The following is an 18,792-nucleotide window of genomic DNA, read 5'->3' as shown; positions in this document are numbered from 1 at the left end:
CAGAGCAGAGTGTGGTGAATCTGCACAAGTGGTGCTCACTGATGTAGCACAGAAGGGTGATCCTATGCTGAAACCAAGAGTAGATAAGCTATTGGCACAACTTCAACAGTTTCAAATTCAATCTACTAAGTATTGAGGTTTTAACTCTTTCTTGGTTGTTATGTTTTCTGTGTTAAACTCAATTTTGGCACTTTCTCATCTTTGCATGTGTAAAAACATATGTTGTACTGTCCATAGCATCATTATGTATTGTTTGATATTATGGATTAAAAATTCCATCTAGCTTTTAAGCCCATTGAAATTATTTTTCATTAATTACCATAATAATCTTTATTCCTTTATTGACATTAAAAATTAAATTAATTTTAAATTTTATTTATAATCTACATTTATATAATTAATTATAAATTTAAATATCATGATCATATTTTTTTAAAAATTAACTTCCTCATAATAAAATAATTTAAAATTAATTATACAACCGTTTAATCAAACAGCTGAGCATCCAAGTTTTTGGTCCATGCAACGACCCAAAAATACATATTGCTCCATAATATTTTGTGGGATTTTCATGCACGTACGTACGTAGTGCTGATGTTGGTTGGTGGTGTACATAACCAACAGTTTAGAGGGCAAAATGTATTTTACCCTAAAATAAAGTATTGACATAAAAAAGGAGCATGCACGCAGCTCCAACGTATTTTATGGAAGCTTCTCTCAACTAAAATTATTGTCAAACTTCAAACAGAAAATTAGCACCATCATTAACTGTAATCAATTAATTAATGTAAAAAACAATAGAATGTGAAACATATCATGAATCTTTTCCTAGTTAAAGTAGAAATGTAGCTTGTTCTTAGGATGTTTCCATCACTTTAGGCTGTTTGACTTAGAATTTTATTAATGAAATTAATCCAAATATATATTTTTCCAATCTATATAGATTGCATTCACATCCTTTTTCAGTTATTTAATTTAAGCAATTTATATATATATAAGTAAAGTAACGAATTAATTTTTTTTTTCTAAATCTTTGGAAAAAGCTTTTGCCGTTTCTATCACACGAGAATTTTTTGTATTTTCTAGAAACTTATATAGAATGAAAGAATTATTTGTGGTTATTGGTGGAGTATACATAAACATCATCTCTCTCTCTCTCTCTCTGGGTTTTCTTTTCAAATACTCAATAATAAATCGCCTCAAAGTAAGAACCTTTTTTTTTAATTAACACCACATGATCAGGAAACTCTGCAGATGATTTCAACATATAACAAAATTGATGATCTTTCCGTACGTCTGGGGCTGTTAAAGTAGAAACATCATGAAAGTGCTACTTCAAAAGATTTTTCCATCTTGTTCACTACATTGCATATTTGTCAGTATTAGTAAGTATTTTCAATATAACAGTTCATAGGGAGATCTAAGTATTTCAGATGTTGGTCCTCGTGTTAGCCTATTTTATATACTGACTTCTTTTGTTATACCAACTTATAAATCTGAAATTTAGATATAATAATAGATTGTATGTACGTATCTAACTGTTCCTTGATGAAAATAAAATGTCAATTTCCTCATCTCCAAGATGTTAAACAAGGGTGAAAAGATAACTTGTATAGTAATTTACATTTGACTGCAACTTATTTCCACGAAAAGATGGGAAGAAACCTGACCAATTTCAAGTGGCTCAATCCGTTGTTAACAATATGGCTTTTCAAGTATATTTGCTTAGCAAAGAGAGCAAATGAGTGAAAGAAAGCATTACTAGCCAAGAATTCAACTTCCATGTTGTAATGCCATAAAACAATAGAAAATTAGCTAGAAGATATAACAAAAGCGGCTACCCTTTTGGAGCTTTTGATTCTTCAGACCAAAGGGGAGGTCGGATAGTGTACTTTGTGCTTGGCTTTTCCTCTTTCTTCACGTCGTCATCTTCTAAAATATCATTAGAAAACGCATCAGGATTTGCTTTTATGCAGTTCTGCAGAGCCACAAAGGGATGCACGCAGTCGGACCCTTTTTCTTCAGCTGTGCTCTTGAGAAAACAAACAAAAGCATCAGAGAACTGGACGCCACATGGGCCACTTCGCAAGTGAGCAATGCAAGGGCATTCTAACGCTTTCTGAGCCTTTGCTTCCAGAGATCCATTGTCGTCTTCATCACCGTATGCAGCAGCTTCAGCAATTAAAGAATCGAGTGAAGGCTGTGTGGAATTCTCTGTTGAATTGGAAGTTGAGGTTGTTGGACTGCTTTGATCCTCTACGGCCACAGCGCTCTGTGCTTGCCCCATTACCAACCTGAAGGATCAAGGACTTACATTATGACATCCAAAAATAAATGAGATCTGAATGCTAAAATCATAAAAGATATGTACTCCAGTGGTGCTTCTGAAGCTGTATGAGCAGTTTAAGTTGGTATTTAGACGGCCAACCACTTAGTTAGGTGTCCACAAAGGCCAAATTAGATGGATGACGAAATTTGGAAGGAAGAAATATTTGCCAAAACGGTTAATTTTGAACAATTAGCCAAATATTCAAGAAGAAACTGGCTACATAATCTATTTGATATTGCACTTTCTCCATCCAGAAGCAGAGGTTACAGATGGTAACTGGACTACTGACCAAATCAAAGATTCGTTTGATTGAAATTCCGGATTCAGCAAAACACAGCACCGAAACTAGCCAAACTTAAAAAAAACAATAAATGAATTGGTCCGGTTCTAAATGTCAGTTCAGACTTTGTTCTTGAATTGAACAAGAATCTAAGATATTACCAGGCAGTAAGTTGAAGTTTACCCTTTGATGATGTCAGTAATTCATGCATCCAACAAAATTTCCAACCACACCATAAAGAGTGTTGAACATCCTCAGTTCGTAATCAGCAATTCCCCACAACCCATCTTAGGATGTTGCTGATGCTTGGCAGCACCTATGACCTATTATGATCAGGAATTAATTAACAGGGACAAAGGAAGAGGTGAAGGTTATAGGTTTTCCTTGTGGTTTGAGTTTCAGAAAGAGGTGCTCGTGCAATATGAACACTGGGAATGTGAAAAATTCCATTCACTAAATCAAACTTCAAAATACCTAGGTGAAATCTAGTTGCCAGTACAATATAATTTACCTACTAGCCAGGACCCAAATAAATACTGGAATTTGTGAATACCAATGACCTAGCGTGGCAATACCAAAATTGATTTTACAAAGTTGATTTCAGCATGTAGAAAACTTCTGGGGGCATTAGTTTCCATATTGTGGAAACAACTTCTACGCTTTGATATCTAATTTAATCTAGGCAAGCCAACACCCAGGAATGAAATTCTGAATCAAATCATCATCGGGAATGCAAATGATTATGAGCCGAAGCTCGACGAAAAACAAGTAAGCAACCAACTGATATAATTTTAAGTCAATCTCAAACCTATGATAATGATATTTCCAAGCAACTAGGCAAGTCTTACGAAAAATAAATTCTGTAAAACTCCTATCAGGGGGAATTAGCTCTACTGTAAACTTGCAAGCCATGATTCACAACTCACAAGCTATGGCACCTTATCGCGAAGCAAGACATGACTTATTCCATGGCCCTCTTTTCTTCTCAGTCATCCAGCAAATAGCTCATTCTATCAAACTTATCACCAGCCGATGGATTATAACTACTCATCCCTTCCAGCAGTTTCAAACAATACTAAGATTTATCCGCAGACACCCGAAAATCAAATGTGAAGTTACTGAAAATACTCCTCTAATGAACAATTCATCGAACAGCTGGTGACCCGTTCCATAAAAAGCACAAAATATCTCATAATCCCTCCTAAATGAGGACTGAAACCCATCGGCACAATATTTCACTACTGCGCTCATCAGAGATATTAACAATTAAATAAATTTTCACCAGCAAAAATGTGATCCCTACATTAACACCCGCCCCCCCAAAAAAAAAAAAAAGTGAAAAACAACATTGCATTCCAGCCAATTGATGAGAATCAGTAAACTATATATGTTGTACCTTGAGCAAAAGCAATCAATGATCCTGATGCGTCAAGTTTGGAGCAAGAGAAATATCTATGTGATTTTAGAGAGGCAGGAGGTCGAACATTGATTCGCTAGGCGGGCTTGTGTTTGTTTCGTCTCACTGCCCGCACTTATTTTCTTTAATTCTCAGCAGGGCCCAGAATTAGTGAGTAGAAAAAAAAAAGCATACTAAAAATAAAAAAATACCAAAAAGATGCTCTCCTTTAATATATAATATAAATATTTTATTTCAAAGGTTTCTTAAAATTTTCATGTGTTATGAAAATTCAGTTAAAAATTCCTGTGTTAAATATATATGCAAAAAAAATCCTGCACACGCTCCTCTAATCATTTGTTTTATTTAACGGTATTTTTTTAAATTTTCGTTATACCCTTATTGATATAAATTATTGTTATTATAATGACTGTTGGGCCTTTTATAATTATTCCACCTCGTGCCTAGATCCGGGTAGGCGACGACGCTCGTTGCCGCCTAAATTGGTCGTGGAGATAGGAAAATCCAATTCAGTTGCGAATAAGTGAAAAGATCAATGGTGAGGGAGCTTGCGAGGTGGAAGCAGATACACGCAGCGTGGGGAGTGCTTGACGAAGACGATGATGCTATAGCTCTACATCTTTTTTTTTTTTTCTCTTTTTTTGAATTTTTTATTTTATAAGTTTTAATATATGAATTAAATTAATTATGTGTTTTTATATTTAAATATAAACATATTAAATATTAAAAATTTATTTATTTTAATTTATATAATTTATTTGTTGTAATTTACATAAATAATTTTAAAAAATTATTCAATACAAAATACCTTAACTAATATTATTTAGGAAAAAATATCATGTAAACTTATTTACTATAATTTATATAAACAATATAGTTTCATAATATATTCAACAAAAAAACAAATTAACTAATAATATTTTAGGACAAAAATCATGTATCTCAATTCTAAAAACATATAAATATTAAAATAGTCCTGAATATTTGATACTTTCATATGTAAAAAATGTATAATATTTTTTACCTATAAATATTATATGAATAATAATTGTTTAGTATTTATAATAAAATGTAAAAAAAGTAAAGAATTAATCAAAAAAATAAAGAGGGAATATAAGCATAAATATCAGAAACAACATTCGTGGGCGGTATAAGAACAGTCTCCTCTTTCTTTTTTCTTCTGATTTCCACCATCTCCATGAAGAAGACACTTCCACTTCGCCTCTTCTGAAGAACACTGAACGGAAAACTACAGAAAATTTCTTTCTTGATTCTTGCTCTACAGTTTTCAATGAGCACTCTTCCCTCTCCTTCCATCGTTTCCGCTCAAGATTTTACATGGTGGTCTCTGATTAACCCAAACAAGAAACTCCATAAATCGATTTCTTGATTTCAAGAATTGAAGGTGACAATGGCAGAGGACCCTGAGGTTCTGAAATTGCCAATCCAAGATTCACTCAATTTCTTGCTTTTTCGCAGTCCTCAAGTACGTGGGTGGGGTTCACTGGAGTTTCTCAAAAAATGACTCGTTAATTCATCATCTTGTGTTCCTGGCTTCTTGGCATTCAGAGAGGTCACCCCGGTTTCTTATTTTCAGTTTTGTTATTCAGATTTTGATTTTTGATATGGTACAACTGATTATTCTTCTTGTGAATTCTTGTGTTGCCTTTGGAAATTGGATTGAATTCCCTTCACTAGAAAATTACAATTCTTTAGGAAAAAAATTTATGACAAAAATTGCCTGTCCATGCAAGTAACTATGCGGTATTGTGTTTCAGGAAAAGGCGGAGACAGTGGAAGACGATAATGAGCATGAGAGGAAGAAAGAGATGGAAAGAGGTTGCGTATTGAAGAGGGTGAGCTAAGTGAAAAGGAGGAGAATGAGCAACAAGAAGCAAAGAAAATTAGAATTGAGGAGGGTGAACTTAGCGATGAAGGATTATTGAGGGCTGTAAGATCATTATCGTCGTCATCTTTGTCATCGGTTGAGCTGGAAAGTGAAATTGAAGCTGCACCATCACCTCCCAAAAAGAATAATACAGTTGCGGCAACAATAAAAATGATGGAAAACGTAGCACTGAGAATAGACAGTTGCCTTGGAGGATTGAGTCGGGGATGTTCAGTCGGATTCCTCCTGAGTTGTTGTTTCACATCCTCAAATTTCTCTCTTCTGAGGTATCTGGATTTGTCCAATATTTTGCACAATGTGTGTGATTCAACCTGGGGTTTGTTGTTTTCTGTTGAGTGGTTTTTTATTGACATACTTTATACTTTTCTTATAATGGAACTGCAGTTCCTTGTTTCTTGCTCAATGGTTTGTAGATTCCTAAATTTTGCCTCTGAGGACGAATCCTTGTGCCGTCGCCTGTTAGTACTCTTTCCTCTGCTCCCCTTTCACCAGCCCCAACCACCCCACCCACAAACCAAAAAGAGTAAAAAGAAAAAGAAAAACAGAGCTTGGTCCAACAGAGGGGATTTCTTACCTTTCTACTAATGCTTTTTTCATGCATGATTATTTCTCTTGTGACATCTTTTTCATGTTCTGCTTGGTCGTATTGCACTTGTATGTTGATGAACAATCTGATAAGACACTCCCTTTCTGCTGTTTTCCATGGGCAGCTATGTCTGGTCTGTGCATCCTAGAAACTTGCAATCGTCTACATATATATTTTCATCTATGAACTTCAATGAGAAAATTTATAAATATTTGCTGCTTGTAGATATTGTATGCGGTGGGGTCTATTGCCACCTAAAAAGCCGCGTGAATGTGCTTGGAAGAAGCTTTACATCCAGGCAAGTTTGGTTTCTAAGTTTTAAGTTCTGTCATTTTTTAACAAAGTAAAATTACAGTGTGAAAATGCTATATCTTATCTTAACCCTTCATAAATGGAGGAGTGTGTTGTCACATACTGTTTGTTTGTCTTTTTCGACTTTCCAGAACCCAATCTGCTTTCACGTAGTTGTCTTTCTAATTGAATTGGATAGTTCACATTGAGAAATCTTTAACTCACTTTTTTGGCTTGCTTTTGCTTTGTCTCGACAACTTTAGAGTTTTTAAAATCTCTATTTCATCCAGGCAAGTTTGGTTTCTAAGTTTTAAGTTCTGTCATTTTTTAACAAAGTAAAATTACAGTGTGAAAATGCTATATCTTATCTTAACCCTTCATAAATGGAGGAGTGTGTTGTCACATACTGTTTGTTTGTCTTTTTCGACTTTCCAGAACCCAATCTGCTTTCACGTAGTTGTCTTTCTAATTGAATTGGATAGTTCACATTGAGAAATCTTTAACTCACTTTTTTGGCTTGCTTTTGCTTTGTCTCGACAACTTTAGAGTTTTTAAAATCTCTATTTTCTATCAGTTTTGTGGATGTGACCTCCTTTTCTTTTGAATTTATTATATTTATAGCTATGAAATGATTTTGTGGTCGGAAAATGTCGTTTATTATTTCGCCTATAGGTGATCATGGTTAATGCAGCTCCCTTTCTATGGGTTTCATTGTCATGCCACTCTTGGTCCTTATTGAAATATTTGGAAAGGTCTGTAGGTAACGGAATCAGCGATCTATTTTAGGAGCAGTAGGTAATGTATATGTTTTTCCTAGTATTATCTTTGATATCAATCAATTTCACTTATGTGGGTCTTGATGCATAAATGTGATTCTCTGAAATCTAAGTGCCATCCCTCCACTCTCTGTTTCTTCTATCTAAGTGCCATCCCTCCACTCTCTGTTTCTTCTATTTGAGCTTTACTTTAAGAGATCTTAACTCGACTGCGATGAAGCTTCGTAAACCAATTGCTAGTCCCCTAGTTGATGAACCCACAGAATTATTTTTGTGATGTGCATCCAAAAAGGTTTCTTCCTTGTGCAGTATGTGTTGCTTATGCCTTTCAAAGAATGCCTGAATGATTTATCGATGTTCTTTTCTTCCGTGTGTTAGTTTTTTCATAATTCTATTGCTTATGCCTTTCAAAGAATGCCAGAACTGTACTATGGAGGCTATTTCTTTGCGCCCAACGCATGTAGCATACAATTATAAAAGGGTTTCACCTTACTTGGTATATCATTTTCTAGTAATACATGTGACATGCATTTATTTGGTTCTTCACGTGAAGCATTAGTTAGTATATAACATCCAATGAATTTGATTATGCAAGTCAAGCATATAAGTATAGATGATTTATAATCGTTTATTGAAACACAGAGGGGCTAGAATATATTGGTTGGCAAGTTATGTGCGAACTAAATGGCTTCGTTTCATTAAGCATAGTGCTGTAAACAAAAGGCTTAATTCGGATTTAAACACTCAACTGAAACACACGTTGGCTAGATCTTTTGCTTGGTTACAAAAATTTACTGTTTTGGTGGAGTGTTCTATTAATTTTTGTTTGTCTGTGTTTGTTTTTGTGGGCCATGTCAGTATGATCACTTGGAATTTCCTGGAGTTGTTCCTCGTACATTTATAGGTATGGTTTCTTATACTAGTACTCCAATGGTAACATGCATTGTTCCTGATTAGATGTAGTGTGAAGGTGCTCCATCAGTTGCTTGCTTAGTAAATTCTGTTTGATTAGATACTCATAGCTATATACTGTAGAAACTTCAAGACTTTGATTACGCCAGGCATCTCGCCCATTTACTGTTGTTAATGTTGAGTTCATAGCTCAGCTGGGGAACGTTCGTGGGGAATCCTTTGGATTTCTATACATGAGTTTCATGGAAAAACACCGGAATTACGAGAAGCTACATACCGTAATGAATTTCATCACAGTGATAGAAATTAGGTTTAGACGGCACACAATTTGCTGCGACTTTCTGAACCATAGGCAACTCCTAGATGGTAGCACTACTTAAGACTCTCTTGAGCCACTTATCCACCCAAAAATTCTACCCATCATTTTAGACAGTAATTCTGATATACCCTCTGCTATCAAGACAGTGGAACACTCACTAGGACATAGTGAATATTTGACTTGCAAATATAATCCCTTCAAGCAAATGGCTGTCCTTTCCCCTCTATTGTGTCGTTGGTTTCAAAATTCCTTTATCTATTAGATTTTTAAAAAATGCATTTGCGTGTAATGACTTTCTCTTAGGTTCCTTTATCTATTTGACTTTTTAACAAATGCATTTGTGTGTAAATGACTTTCTCTTATCTTGTGCGGTGTAGTTTCTGGCCCATACCAGTTCTAGCGTTTGGTTCAGACTCAAATTGACTATAATTTAATGTTCCCCCTCAGGATCTGGGCCCTGTCAATTGGAGATCTAGAAGGGGGGGCTCCTCAAGATTCTTGAAATTGATCACTGCAATGTTTTACTTTTTGCCGCTTCTTGCATAGAAGTTCCTGGTTATGAGGAAGCCTAACCTTCGTATTTAGAAATAATATAGGGATGTTAGTGTCACCCAGTGAGGTTATGATTCTTCTAGCATAACAATTACTTTTTGTACAGGTGCCCTGTCCGTATCAATTTTAGCCTCTCCATTTGTCCTAGCAGCAAGTTTATTACACTTGCCAAAAATATACAGCCTTTACGCAGGTAATACCTTATCCTGTGGCATGTGCCTTTCTTTATGTTTTATTTAATTGATACTACACTTCTTTGCCAAGATATTACCTGGGAACATGAGATGTTATTATTCTCCTTTTTCTTTATAGGTTTGTGCATTGCGACATGTTGTATGTATTTTTTTTTTTGAATCTTTCAGATCTTTGTAGATTCACTTATGGTGTATACTGAAGTACTTTAGTTCCAATGACCGTTTAGAAAAAGACAATGTCTTTGTAGGTGCTTATTTTCACTCTGAATTGTGCTTGTATATGCACCTGATTCATTTACTTTTTCCAATGGACCTTTGGGTGACTGGCGAGGGATTTACTTTATGCAAACATAACCTGTTGGAAGAATGTGGGCATGCTAATATTGGGTCATAAAGGTAGAAACTGGTTTCACAAAGCATTCCGCTTTTAATGTAGAGCCGTAGAGGCATAATCCCATTTGATTGAATTTTGCACGTGATAGAATACTGGATTTATCTTCTGTTTACTCAGGAAACATATAGGAAAAGTTTCTAATCTGAAGACAATCGATTTTAGTAATTATCACGAGTGAACGGTTGAAGAATTATGTGGCTGATTGGGTTATTCTGTTGTATACTATCTTCACTGAATTGATTATTATGATACTTCACTTAATTCATGGTAACTCTATACTAACCAATTGGATAGTTCACATTGAGAAATCTTTAACTCACTTTTTTGGCTTGCTTTTGCTTTGTCTCGACAACTTTAGAGTTTTTAAAATCTCTATTTTCTATCAGTTTTGTGGATGTGATGACCTCCTTTTCTTTTGAATTTATTATATTTATAGCTATGAAATGATTTTGTGGTCGGAAAATGTCGGTTATTTCGCCTATAGGTGATCATGGTTAATGCAGCCCCCTTTCTATGGGTTTCATTGTCATGCCACTCTTGGTCCTTATTGAAATCTTTGGAAAGGTACGTAGGTAACGTAATCTGCGATCTATTTTAGGAGCAGTAAGTAATGTATATGCTTTTCCTAGTATTATCTTTGATACCAATCAATTTCACCTATGTGGGTCTTGATGCATGAATGTGATTCTCTTAAATCTAAGTGCCATCCCTCCACTCTCTGTTTCTTCTATTTGAGCTTTACTTTAAGAGATCTTAACTCGACTGTGATGAAGCTTCGTAAACCAATTGCTAGTCCCCTAGTTGATGAACCCACAGAATTATTTTTGTGATGTGCATCCGAAAAGGTTTCTTCCTTATGCAGTATCTGTTGCTTATGCCTTTCAAAGAGTGCCTGAATGATTTATCGATGTTCTTTTCTTCCGTGTGTTAGTTTTTTCATAATTCTGTTGCTTACGCCTTTCAAAGAATGCCTGAACTGTACTATGGAGGCTATTTCTTTGCGCCCAACGCATGTAGCATACAATTATAAAAGGGTTTCACCTTACTTGGTATATCATTTTCTAGTAATACATGTGACATGCATTTATTTGGTTCTTCACGTGAAGCATTAGTTAGCATATAACATCCAATGTATTTGATTATGCAAGTCAAGCATATAAGTAAGTATAGGTAGGTGATCTATAATCGTTTATTGAAACACAGAGGGGCTAGAATATATTGGTTGGCAAGTTATGTGCGAACTAAATGGCTTCGTTTCATTAAGCATAGTGCTGGAAACAAAAGGCTTAATTCGGATTTAAACACTCAACTGAAACACACGTTGGTTGCTAAAAGTATGCATTTTGACGACATTCTAGAACCTAATGGTAGTTGTATCTTCATCTTCCTCTCTTCATGTTTCTAACGAAAGGTAACCAGTGCCTAATTCATTCTTCTCTCCTGATTTTTTCCCCATATTTTTAAATCGAGAAAGTTTGAAACTATTGATTTTACACTTTGTATACTACAAAACTCGAGTTTACTGCACTAATTTCTGTGGAAATCCCTCACTGTCACCATTTTGATTTGGAAATAATGGGATCATTGAATTTTGAGGTTGCTAAAAAATGTGGAGGATGCAAGCATTGGGTTGAGACTTAAATTGGAGAACAAACCTCCTCTCTGTTTGTGGACTTATTCCTTATTCATTTATTGAGTTGGGTTTTCTTCATGTGGTGGTTTCGAAATTTTTTTTTGTTATACATTTATTATCCTTGTGTGATTTTACAGAAACCACATTCGTTTATGTTATTAACATCATCATCTTTGCAGGTGTATCATAGAAAAATATGTTGGAAAGTTTATATTATACAACAACGAATTATTTGATTTGTGAACCTTGAAAATAAAATGCTATATGCTAAAATGTTGAATGGTTGTCTAGATGCCAAATTTAAATTTCTCTTCCAAGATGTGTAATTTTTTGTAAATATTTGTAATTTCAAATTTTGTTAAATGATTTTTAAGGAACACAAACTTTTGGTAACTTAATAAATATTAAAATGGAGAACTTTTTTCCTTTTTATTATTAAAATAGAGAACTTTTTTATTTTTATTATTAAAATGGAGAACTTTTTTTCTTTTTATTTATATTACCCACAATTTATAGTTTTCTTTTTTACTCAAAGATTTGTTCTCTCATACCAAATGTTTTTTTGTTACCCAATGAAGTTTTCAAAATCGGTATGAAGTGTGTACTAATTTCTCTTCAAAGAAAACGAAGTATAAATGGACAAAGTTTGGAATGTATTTAATCATTATTCATCTACTTGCTTTTTGAAAATGCATGAAATGTCGTAATTTTTCACTTCCTGATAAATGTGTTAAATTTTTTATTTTTGTAACTAATAATTGATTTAAAATATTTTTTTTTAGTTGTTTGAAAAACTTAAGATGCACGTCGTTTCCTATTTTTGGAAAAATGGATTGATGTAAAATATATTTTTTGGTTTTCAAAGAAGTGCATAATTAATTTTTCTTGTGATAAATGATAACAAAAGACTTGTATTATTAATGCTTGTACTTGTCAAGATGTTGAAAAAGCTTTTTAAGATATGTAGTCACAGGTATTATGATAATAATAAATATACTTGGCATCTAGACAAATATTCATCAATTTAGTATGTGCTATTTTATTTTCTAAGTTCACAAGTGAATTAATTTGTTTTTGTATAATAACAATATTCCAATAAATTTTGTTGTGATGCACCTACAAAGTCTAGATGTCAATAATGTGAACAAATATGGTGGTTTTGTAAAATTTGTACAAGAATCATAAATGTTTTGACAAACAAAAAGTTTTGAGGCAGCAACATGGGAACCTAACACAATTTATGAATCAAGAATAAATCAACAAAAATAGTGGAGGATGATCTCCCGTGTAGGCCTCAACTCTAATGTCTCCCGCATCCAACACATTTAAAGTTGTCTCAAAATTCATAATCCTATGTCTTCCAAATGAGAATGGTGAGAATGTGAAGGTTCAGTAGAAATTAGTCACACATCGAGTTCTTGCAGCGTACAAAGAAAAATCCAATGGTTTTGTCATTTCTTGAATTTTAAATATGGTGAAAAAAATTTGTAGAGGGAATGATAGGGACAACGGTTGCTTTTTTGTTAGAAAATGACAATGGGGAAGAGAGAGATACAGTACTTTGGTTCTAGATGATGTTAAAATGCATTTTTTTAAGCAATCAAAGTGAAGCAGTTTTAGTTGAGTGTTTAAATCCCTATTTCGACCTTTAGTTTTTCGTACTATTCTTAGTGAGACGATGTTATTTAGATAAGCATAGAACTGAAAAATCAAATATAGACTCTAGCGCCCTGAGGTTTAATAAACAAGTATGGATAGACCATAGATTCTATGCTACAATTGCGTTGTGTATTACTCATAAAGACTCGTCCTTTTGTTTTCTTCAGGTTGACATTAGAGCAAAGGAAGCATGGTTTAAGCTAATATCGGTCATCGACTGATGCAGTCGAAGTGGCGTATCATACGACACCATTGAAGTTGATATCAACAAAAGTGTTCGCCCGACGAACCTATCTTGCACTTGTTTCATAGCGACGAACCTGTTTCAGATTATCTTCCGAATATGCCTAATGGGTTTTAGAAGATTTTTTTTTAAATGTAAATTAGCACTCGTTGTTTGTAGAATTTCAGCATTCTTTATATGATATGAAAGATTGTACTTGTATACCTAAAGCAATAAAGACTGTTATTCGTTTTATGTCCAAAGAAGTAAAATTTCTAACTTTCGTACATTTCCTTATTTCTACCAACTAGTAAAATGTGCATTGTTGTCAAGCATAATTTTTTTTAGAAATATTTAATTTATACTGAATGGCAATAACAGAAAATTTAATAAAATTGAGAAATATTTTTATTTTTTACAAGGTATGAATATAAATAACATTATAGATAATACATAAGTTTTTAATTGTACGATTTATATATGTTTCACAATATTGAATGTTAAAAAAACTTGTTTAGTTTATTCGTTCTGAAGTACCATCAGCATTGGGGAATGGACAAATCCGAGATTCGAAAAATACATCTTTAATGCTTTCTTTGTTTTATATATCTTATTTAATGTGAATTAAAAGTAAAGAAATTTGTAGTAGAATAATACGAGTTCCTTTTTCATCTATATGTTTGTCAACTCTACCTAGCACACGTCTGTACTGGACGCATATTGATGTGTCAAGTTTGTAAAATACATTTTCAATATTCTAATTATTTTATTTGTATATTTTGTTAATCTATTTTCACAAAGAGTAAGAAACTAGAGAAAATTGTAGTAAAAAATATGAGCTTTTTAAATCTCTCTCTTCAACAACACTATCTCTCGAAAAATACATCTTTAGCATTGTACTTTTGTGACAATACGAATTTTTTATTCTTTGTTTAGCACTATCCTTACAACACCCTGAAGCACCCTCTAATGGTGCTCAAATGTATCCCCCCCTAAATATTTTACTTAAAGTAAACCCTAATTTATATATATAAATATGCACATAATACAATTCTTGTTGAATACACATACGTAATCTCATCTTTACAACAAACACAGTTAACTTCTCATCTGCAAGATTATAAATATATATATATATATATATATATATATATTCACATAAAACACCACAAAATGAAACTATTACAATTAGTTCACACGTCATCTACGTTCTTAATTTGTATTTATATATTCTCAAAATGTGAATTCTATTTTACTGACGGGTGAGGAAAAAAAACTACGTATTGTCAGTAGACCTCATAAAATAGGATATCTATTGAGCTGCAGAATCTGCAAAAATATGTTGAATCATATCGTTAGCTAAGGCAATAGAAATAATGAGAGCACCATTATAGGCTTAATGAACTCTCTGAGTATTAGTAAGTCCAAAGTGGATCGTGGGATCCCTTGCTGGTCGCTTTATGGTCAATCTCCTTTATCATTTGAGCAGCAAGATGATGTGCACGCCTAGATTTCATAGGAGTCCCATCAGTAGGTCTTCGACTATTATGTAGATCACCTCTTTGGCAGTTGCATTTTCGTGTTTTGCTCCTTAGTAGGAGTTTTATCCTTATGGCGCTCGGCACTACCTCCTAGAGGGATCAACAAGTTGATCCTCGTGTCCGGGAATATTTATGGCTAGAGCATTTCTCTTGTAGTTCACAATGCTAATTTTTGTAGACGCAGTCCCTTAGGTAACCAGCTTGGATGAACCTTTCTATCTCCTATCTCAGTTGGCGACATCTATTCGTATCATGTTTGTACTCCCCATGGTATTTGAAAAGTATTTAGATGTGGGAAGCTGTGGTCCTTCCTCTACACCCTTGGACCACTACAAAATAGGGTGTTTGTTTATGGCCATCAACATCCATGCTGAGCTAGTAATAAGTGGGGTGAAATTCTCGATGCTGGGATGATGGGATTCAACTATCCTCGTGCTTCCCTTCTATTTCGGAGAGAAGAGGTGGCTTCATAATCCCATCTTTTATCGTGGATGTGTTTAGCAAGGAGTGTGGTGCCATTATAAGCAAGTTGGTGCTAGGGCGTCTTGAGGTGAGCAAGCAGCTCTTTCGCAATAATATCTACATTGAAGAGAATACGCGCTCCAATAGCGGGACCTCCTTCCTTACCCGTTGGCAGAATTCCACCACTTCTGTCTTGAGAGAATGCTAGATTTATGGAGGTTCTTGATTGGCACTCTCCTTGCAAACGAGATCAACTAGTGTAGTTTCGTCCCGTTGGAGTTGGCATGTCGGTTCTTCGATTTCCTTAAGTGTTGAGCCTCTCCTGGTGTGGAGATTGTATTGCTCCCTTGGCTTGGGAGCCCCGAAGGGCTGAGTTGACGGTCTTGCGATGAACTGGAAAAGTTGTTAGAGGAAGAACGGGTTGGTTGTAGCAGGCAAGGCTGTCGGATCAAGAGTGAGAGCAGGGGTGTTGATATCCCTTAGTGTTTGTTTTGGAAGTGGAACTACAAAACCTGCTGTAGCAAGGAGAGAAGTGTTTCCTTAAGAAAAGCGATTATCTTCTAAGTTGGATATTTCTTACATCTCTAGCTCAAATCTCCCATAAATTGCGCCAATAATGTGTGCCAAGATCTTACACATCACCATGGTTGAAGGATCTTCACTGAAAATGAGGACTAACCTACAAACGGTTCTGATACTGACGTCAAAAATTGATTTACTGAAAAGATAATTGAAAATTTGAAATAACGTAAGAGTAATAATGAAATAGTTGAAACGACTTGACAAAGTATCAATTTAAAGTGGGAATAATGTTGGAGAGAAAAATAGGGCGAGAAGCTTGCTGAAAATCAAGAGAAAAGATTGATTGCGTGAATAATACTTGATACCCTCATGAATGCACAATGACCTTTATCTATAGGCCGATGAAGAGCAAATTTAGAAGTTTTAGCAACTTGTGATACATCGTTAGAAAGCTGCAAGGTTAGATTACTAACAAAAAAAGAACATATTGCTATTTGGACTTGTCTTTAAGAAGTTATGACTATTTGAATGAGCCATGTCAGTCAAGCCTACTTATGCAAATTTCATTTTACCTGTTGATGCCAAGTCAGCCACCATCACTCTAGGAGTTTGTTGAAAAATTTTTGACATGATATGTCTCATGGTGTTAGAAATACGTATAACTTGTCATCTCTAATATCTGGCGAGTTATCCTATTGAATTTGGCTTATTAGCCTGCCATGTTAGTATAATAGATGGGCTATGGGCATGATACCTTGCTCATGGGCCATTTGGACTTGGCCTGTTGGACCGATTATTTGCATTAAGTCTACTAGTTGAAAAGAAAAGACTATGATGCGATATAAAAAAAACTATGATATATGAAAAAAGCTATGATGCGAAATGAGATTGATGGCCCTTCATAACATGTCAAGGGGATTTACTAAAACATTATATAATAAATGGTGAAATTAAGTTGATGGAGAAGAAAAATACATCACCTTCTGGTAAACAGATTAGGAAAAGAGGAGTATTGTCTTGTGATGAGTTGGTTGTGATATGTGATAAAGTTGATTATGTTGAGATTAAATTAACTATATTATATATATGTTGTTCATTTTGTTTTGTCCGGACTATATTTGATGTAAGATAGCGCAAGTTCTTTGTTTATTGAGTTGCAAGCTAATTCATCTGCTAACATTTTTTCAGATATAAATTTTAACCAGCGAGGGCTTTCAGATATAAATTTTAACCAGCGAGGGCTAAGTCCAAACCTTGCATTTTAGTCAGGTCGAGCTATTATGCAGTTTTCTTCATAGTCAATAGTAAAAATGAAAATCACGTTATTGGAGTGTAGAAAGTCATAAAATATGGGTGATGTGCAAACTAATTATAAAAATATTATTTTGTTATGTTTTATATGTGTATATATAATCTTGTGAATGGAGAGTCGATTGCGCTTGTGGTGATGGCGGGATTACCTGTGTGTGTGGGTATATATATATATATATATATATATATACTCCGCAGGGATTGCATTATGTGCACAATTACATATATAATTAAATATGATATTTAGGGAAGATATAGTCATAGTCTTTTAGAGGGTGCTACAATAGTGGCATGATGACATATACTTCATTCTTTAGTTCATATACTTAAAAAAAAGGTAAGTAAATCCAAGGGCAATAAATTTTTATATAAATTAAAAATTTACAAGTATAATTGTAAAAACACTTGGTTTATAATTTAATTTTATTAAAATTTTAAAATATAATATTTTTGTGCCTTGGCACCGATACTAACCGGTTCAAAGCCGAAACTGCAATTGTTGAGTTAGAACCGATTGATTTTTAGTTATCGAAGTATTTTAATAATACAAATATACTAAAATAAACACTATTTATAATAATAAAAAAAAACCAGATTAGTTAAAATATATTCAATTAACCTGGGGAAAAATAATTATCTTATCATTATATTAAATATTAAAATAGATTTAGGGTTAAGCTAAAAATGTAAAATTATATCTTTCTCCTAATAAGTTTTAAAATTACACTTACGCTTCTTCAAAAATTCATTGCTTACATCTGAATCCATTTTTGTTAGGTTTGAACAAAAAATCTCGACGTTAGAAAAAAATTTACATAAATTTTAAAATTTATTGCGCATTTAACATTCTTATATAAATAATTTTGTACTTATAAGAAAAAAATATAATATTTTTAACCTCACTCCCCCCACACACACATATATATCTATATATATATATATTATCTTTATCCCTTTCAAAGTATAAAAATATACATAAAAATATTACATGAAGGACAAAATTAAAATTTTATGTAATTTTTTTTGTTAGCTTCAGATTTTCAGCTTTTTTCGTGAAAACCCTAATAAAAAGTTGTTAGGTGCGAGGAAAGAAATTTTTAAGGGAACATAAGCATAAGTTTAAAACCTCTACGAGTTAAAGTTTAATGTCGCATTTTCAGATGACGTCTATGTATAATTAACCTATAAATTTAATATAAATTTGTAATATTCTAATAGCAAAAGTTATTAATTTATGAACATGATTTACATTCTTAAATTAAGTGATTTTTTGTTTTAATTTACGCCAATAAATTCTTTATTTTACTCTATTTTAGTAAGATTTTTTTTCTTTATTTTATCAAAAAATATTTAGCATAATTTAGATTTTGATTTCCTATGATATCAGTTCTCCCACCATACCCCAACCCCCACCCCACCGCCAACGGTGGAGTCAACACTACTTCCAATGCTTCTCCATAAATAAATATATAAATACTAGGT

At 33.6% G+C, this 18,792-nt stretch overlaps 3 protein-coding genes across 8 annotated transcripts in view; 2 read left to right on the top strand and 1 right to left on the bottom strand.

Moving 5' to 3' along the window:
* The window catches only part of LOC105170180 (U-box domain-containing protein 44-like), a 2,709-nt gene extending 2,573 nt beyond the window's left edge, over positions 1-136 (top strand). The window contains exon 4 of the mRNA XM_020694938.1: positions 4-136. Coding sequence (XP_020550597.1) covers positions 4-136 — 133 coding nt within the window. The remainder of the gene's footprint in view (positions 1-3) is intronic.
* On the bottom strand, positions 1,693-4,163 carry LOC105169585 (mitochondrial intermembrane space import and assembly protein 40 homolog). 3 transcript variants are annotated; one of them, XM_011090013.2, is made up of 3 exons: positions 4,006-4,152; positions 2,771-2,932; positions 1,693-2,294 (listed from the first exon to the last, which is right to left on the bottom strand). In XM_011090013.2, exons 2-3 carry the CDS (start codon positions 2,818-2,820, stop codon positions 1,838-1,840), a joined length of 507 nt encoding a protein of 168 aa, XP_011088315.1. In that variant the 5' UTR covers positions 2,821-2,932; positions 4,006-4,152; the 3' UTR covers positions 1,693-1,837. The 3 variants fall into 3 exon arrangements, with proteins under 3 accessions (XP_011088315.1, XP_011088322.1, XP_020547569.1); XM_011090020.2 differs by lacking the exon at positions 2,771-2,932 and having other exon boundaries at positions 4,006-4,163; XM_020691910.1 differs by lacking the exon at positions 4,006-4,152 and having other exon boundaries at positions 2,793-2,928.
* LOC105169574 (F-box protein SKIP31-like) lies at positions 5,183-13,763 on the top strand. Of its 4 annotated transcripts, XM_020694107.1 has the most exons (9): positions 5,183-5,431; positions 5,506-5,599; positions 5,805-6,201; positions 6,320-6,393; positions 6,747-6,819; positions 8,447-8,492; positions 9,478-9,564; positions 10,463-10,523; positions 13,419-13,763. In XM_020694107.1, exons 3-9 carry the CDS (start codon positions 6,142-6,144, stop codon positions 13,453-13,455), a joined length of 438 nt encoding a protein of 145 aa, XP_020549766.1. In that variant the 5' UTR covers positions 5,183-5,431; positions 5,506-5,599; positions 5,805-6,141; the 3' UTR covers positions 13,456-13,763. The 4 variants fall into 4 exon arrangements, 3 of the variants coding, with proteins under 3 accessions (XP_020549766.1, XP_020549767.1, XP_020549770.1); XR_002287168.1 differs by having other exon boundaries at positions 5,183-5,599; positions 10,444-10,523; XM_020694108.1 differs by lacking the exon at positions 6,320-6,393 and having other exon boundaries at positions 5,183-5,599.

This window comes from Sesamum indicum, linkage group LG1, assembly GCF_000512975.1.
Source record: "Sesamum indicum cultivar Zhongzhi No. 13 linkage group LG1, S_indicum_v1.0, whole genome shotgun sequence".
Classification (NCBI taxonomy): Eukaryota; Viridiplantae; Streptophyta; class Magnoliopsida; order Lamiales; family Pedaliaceae; genus Sesamum; species Sesamum indicum.
The sequence above is the reverse complement of the archived record's forward strand: the minus strand, read 5'-3'. Positions and strand labels throughout refer to the sequence as shown.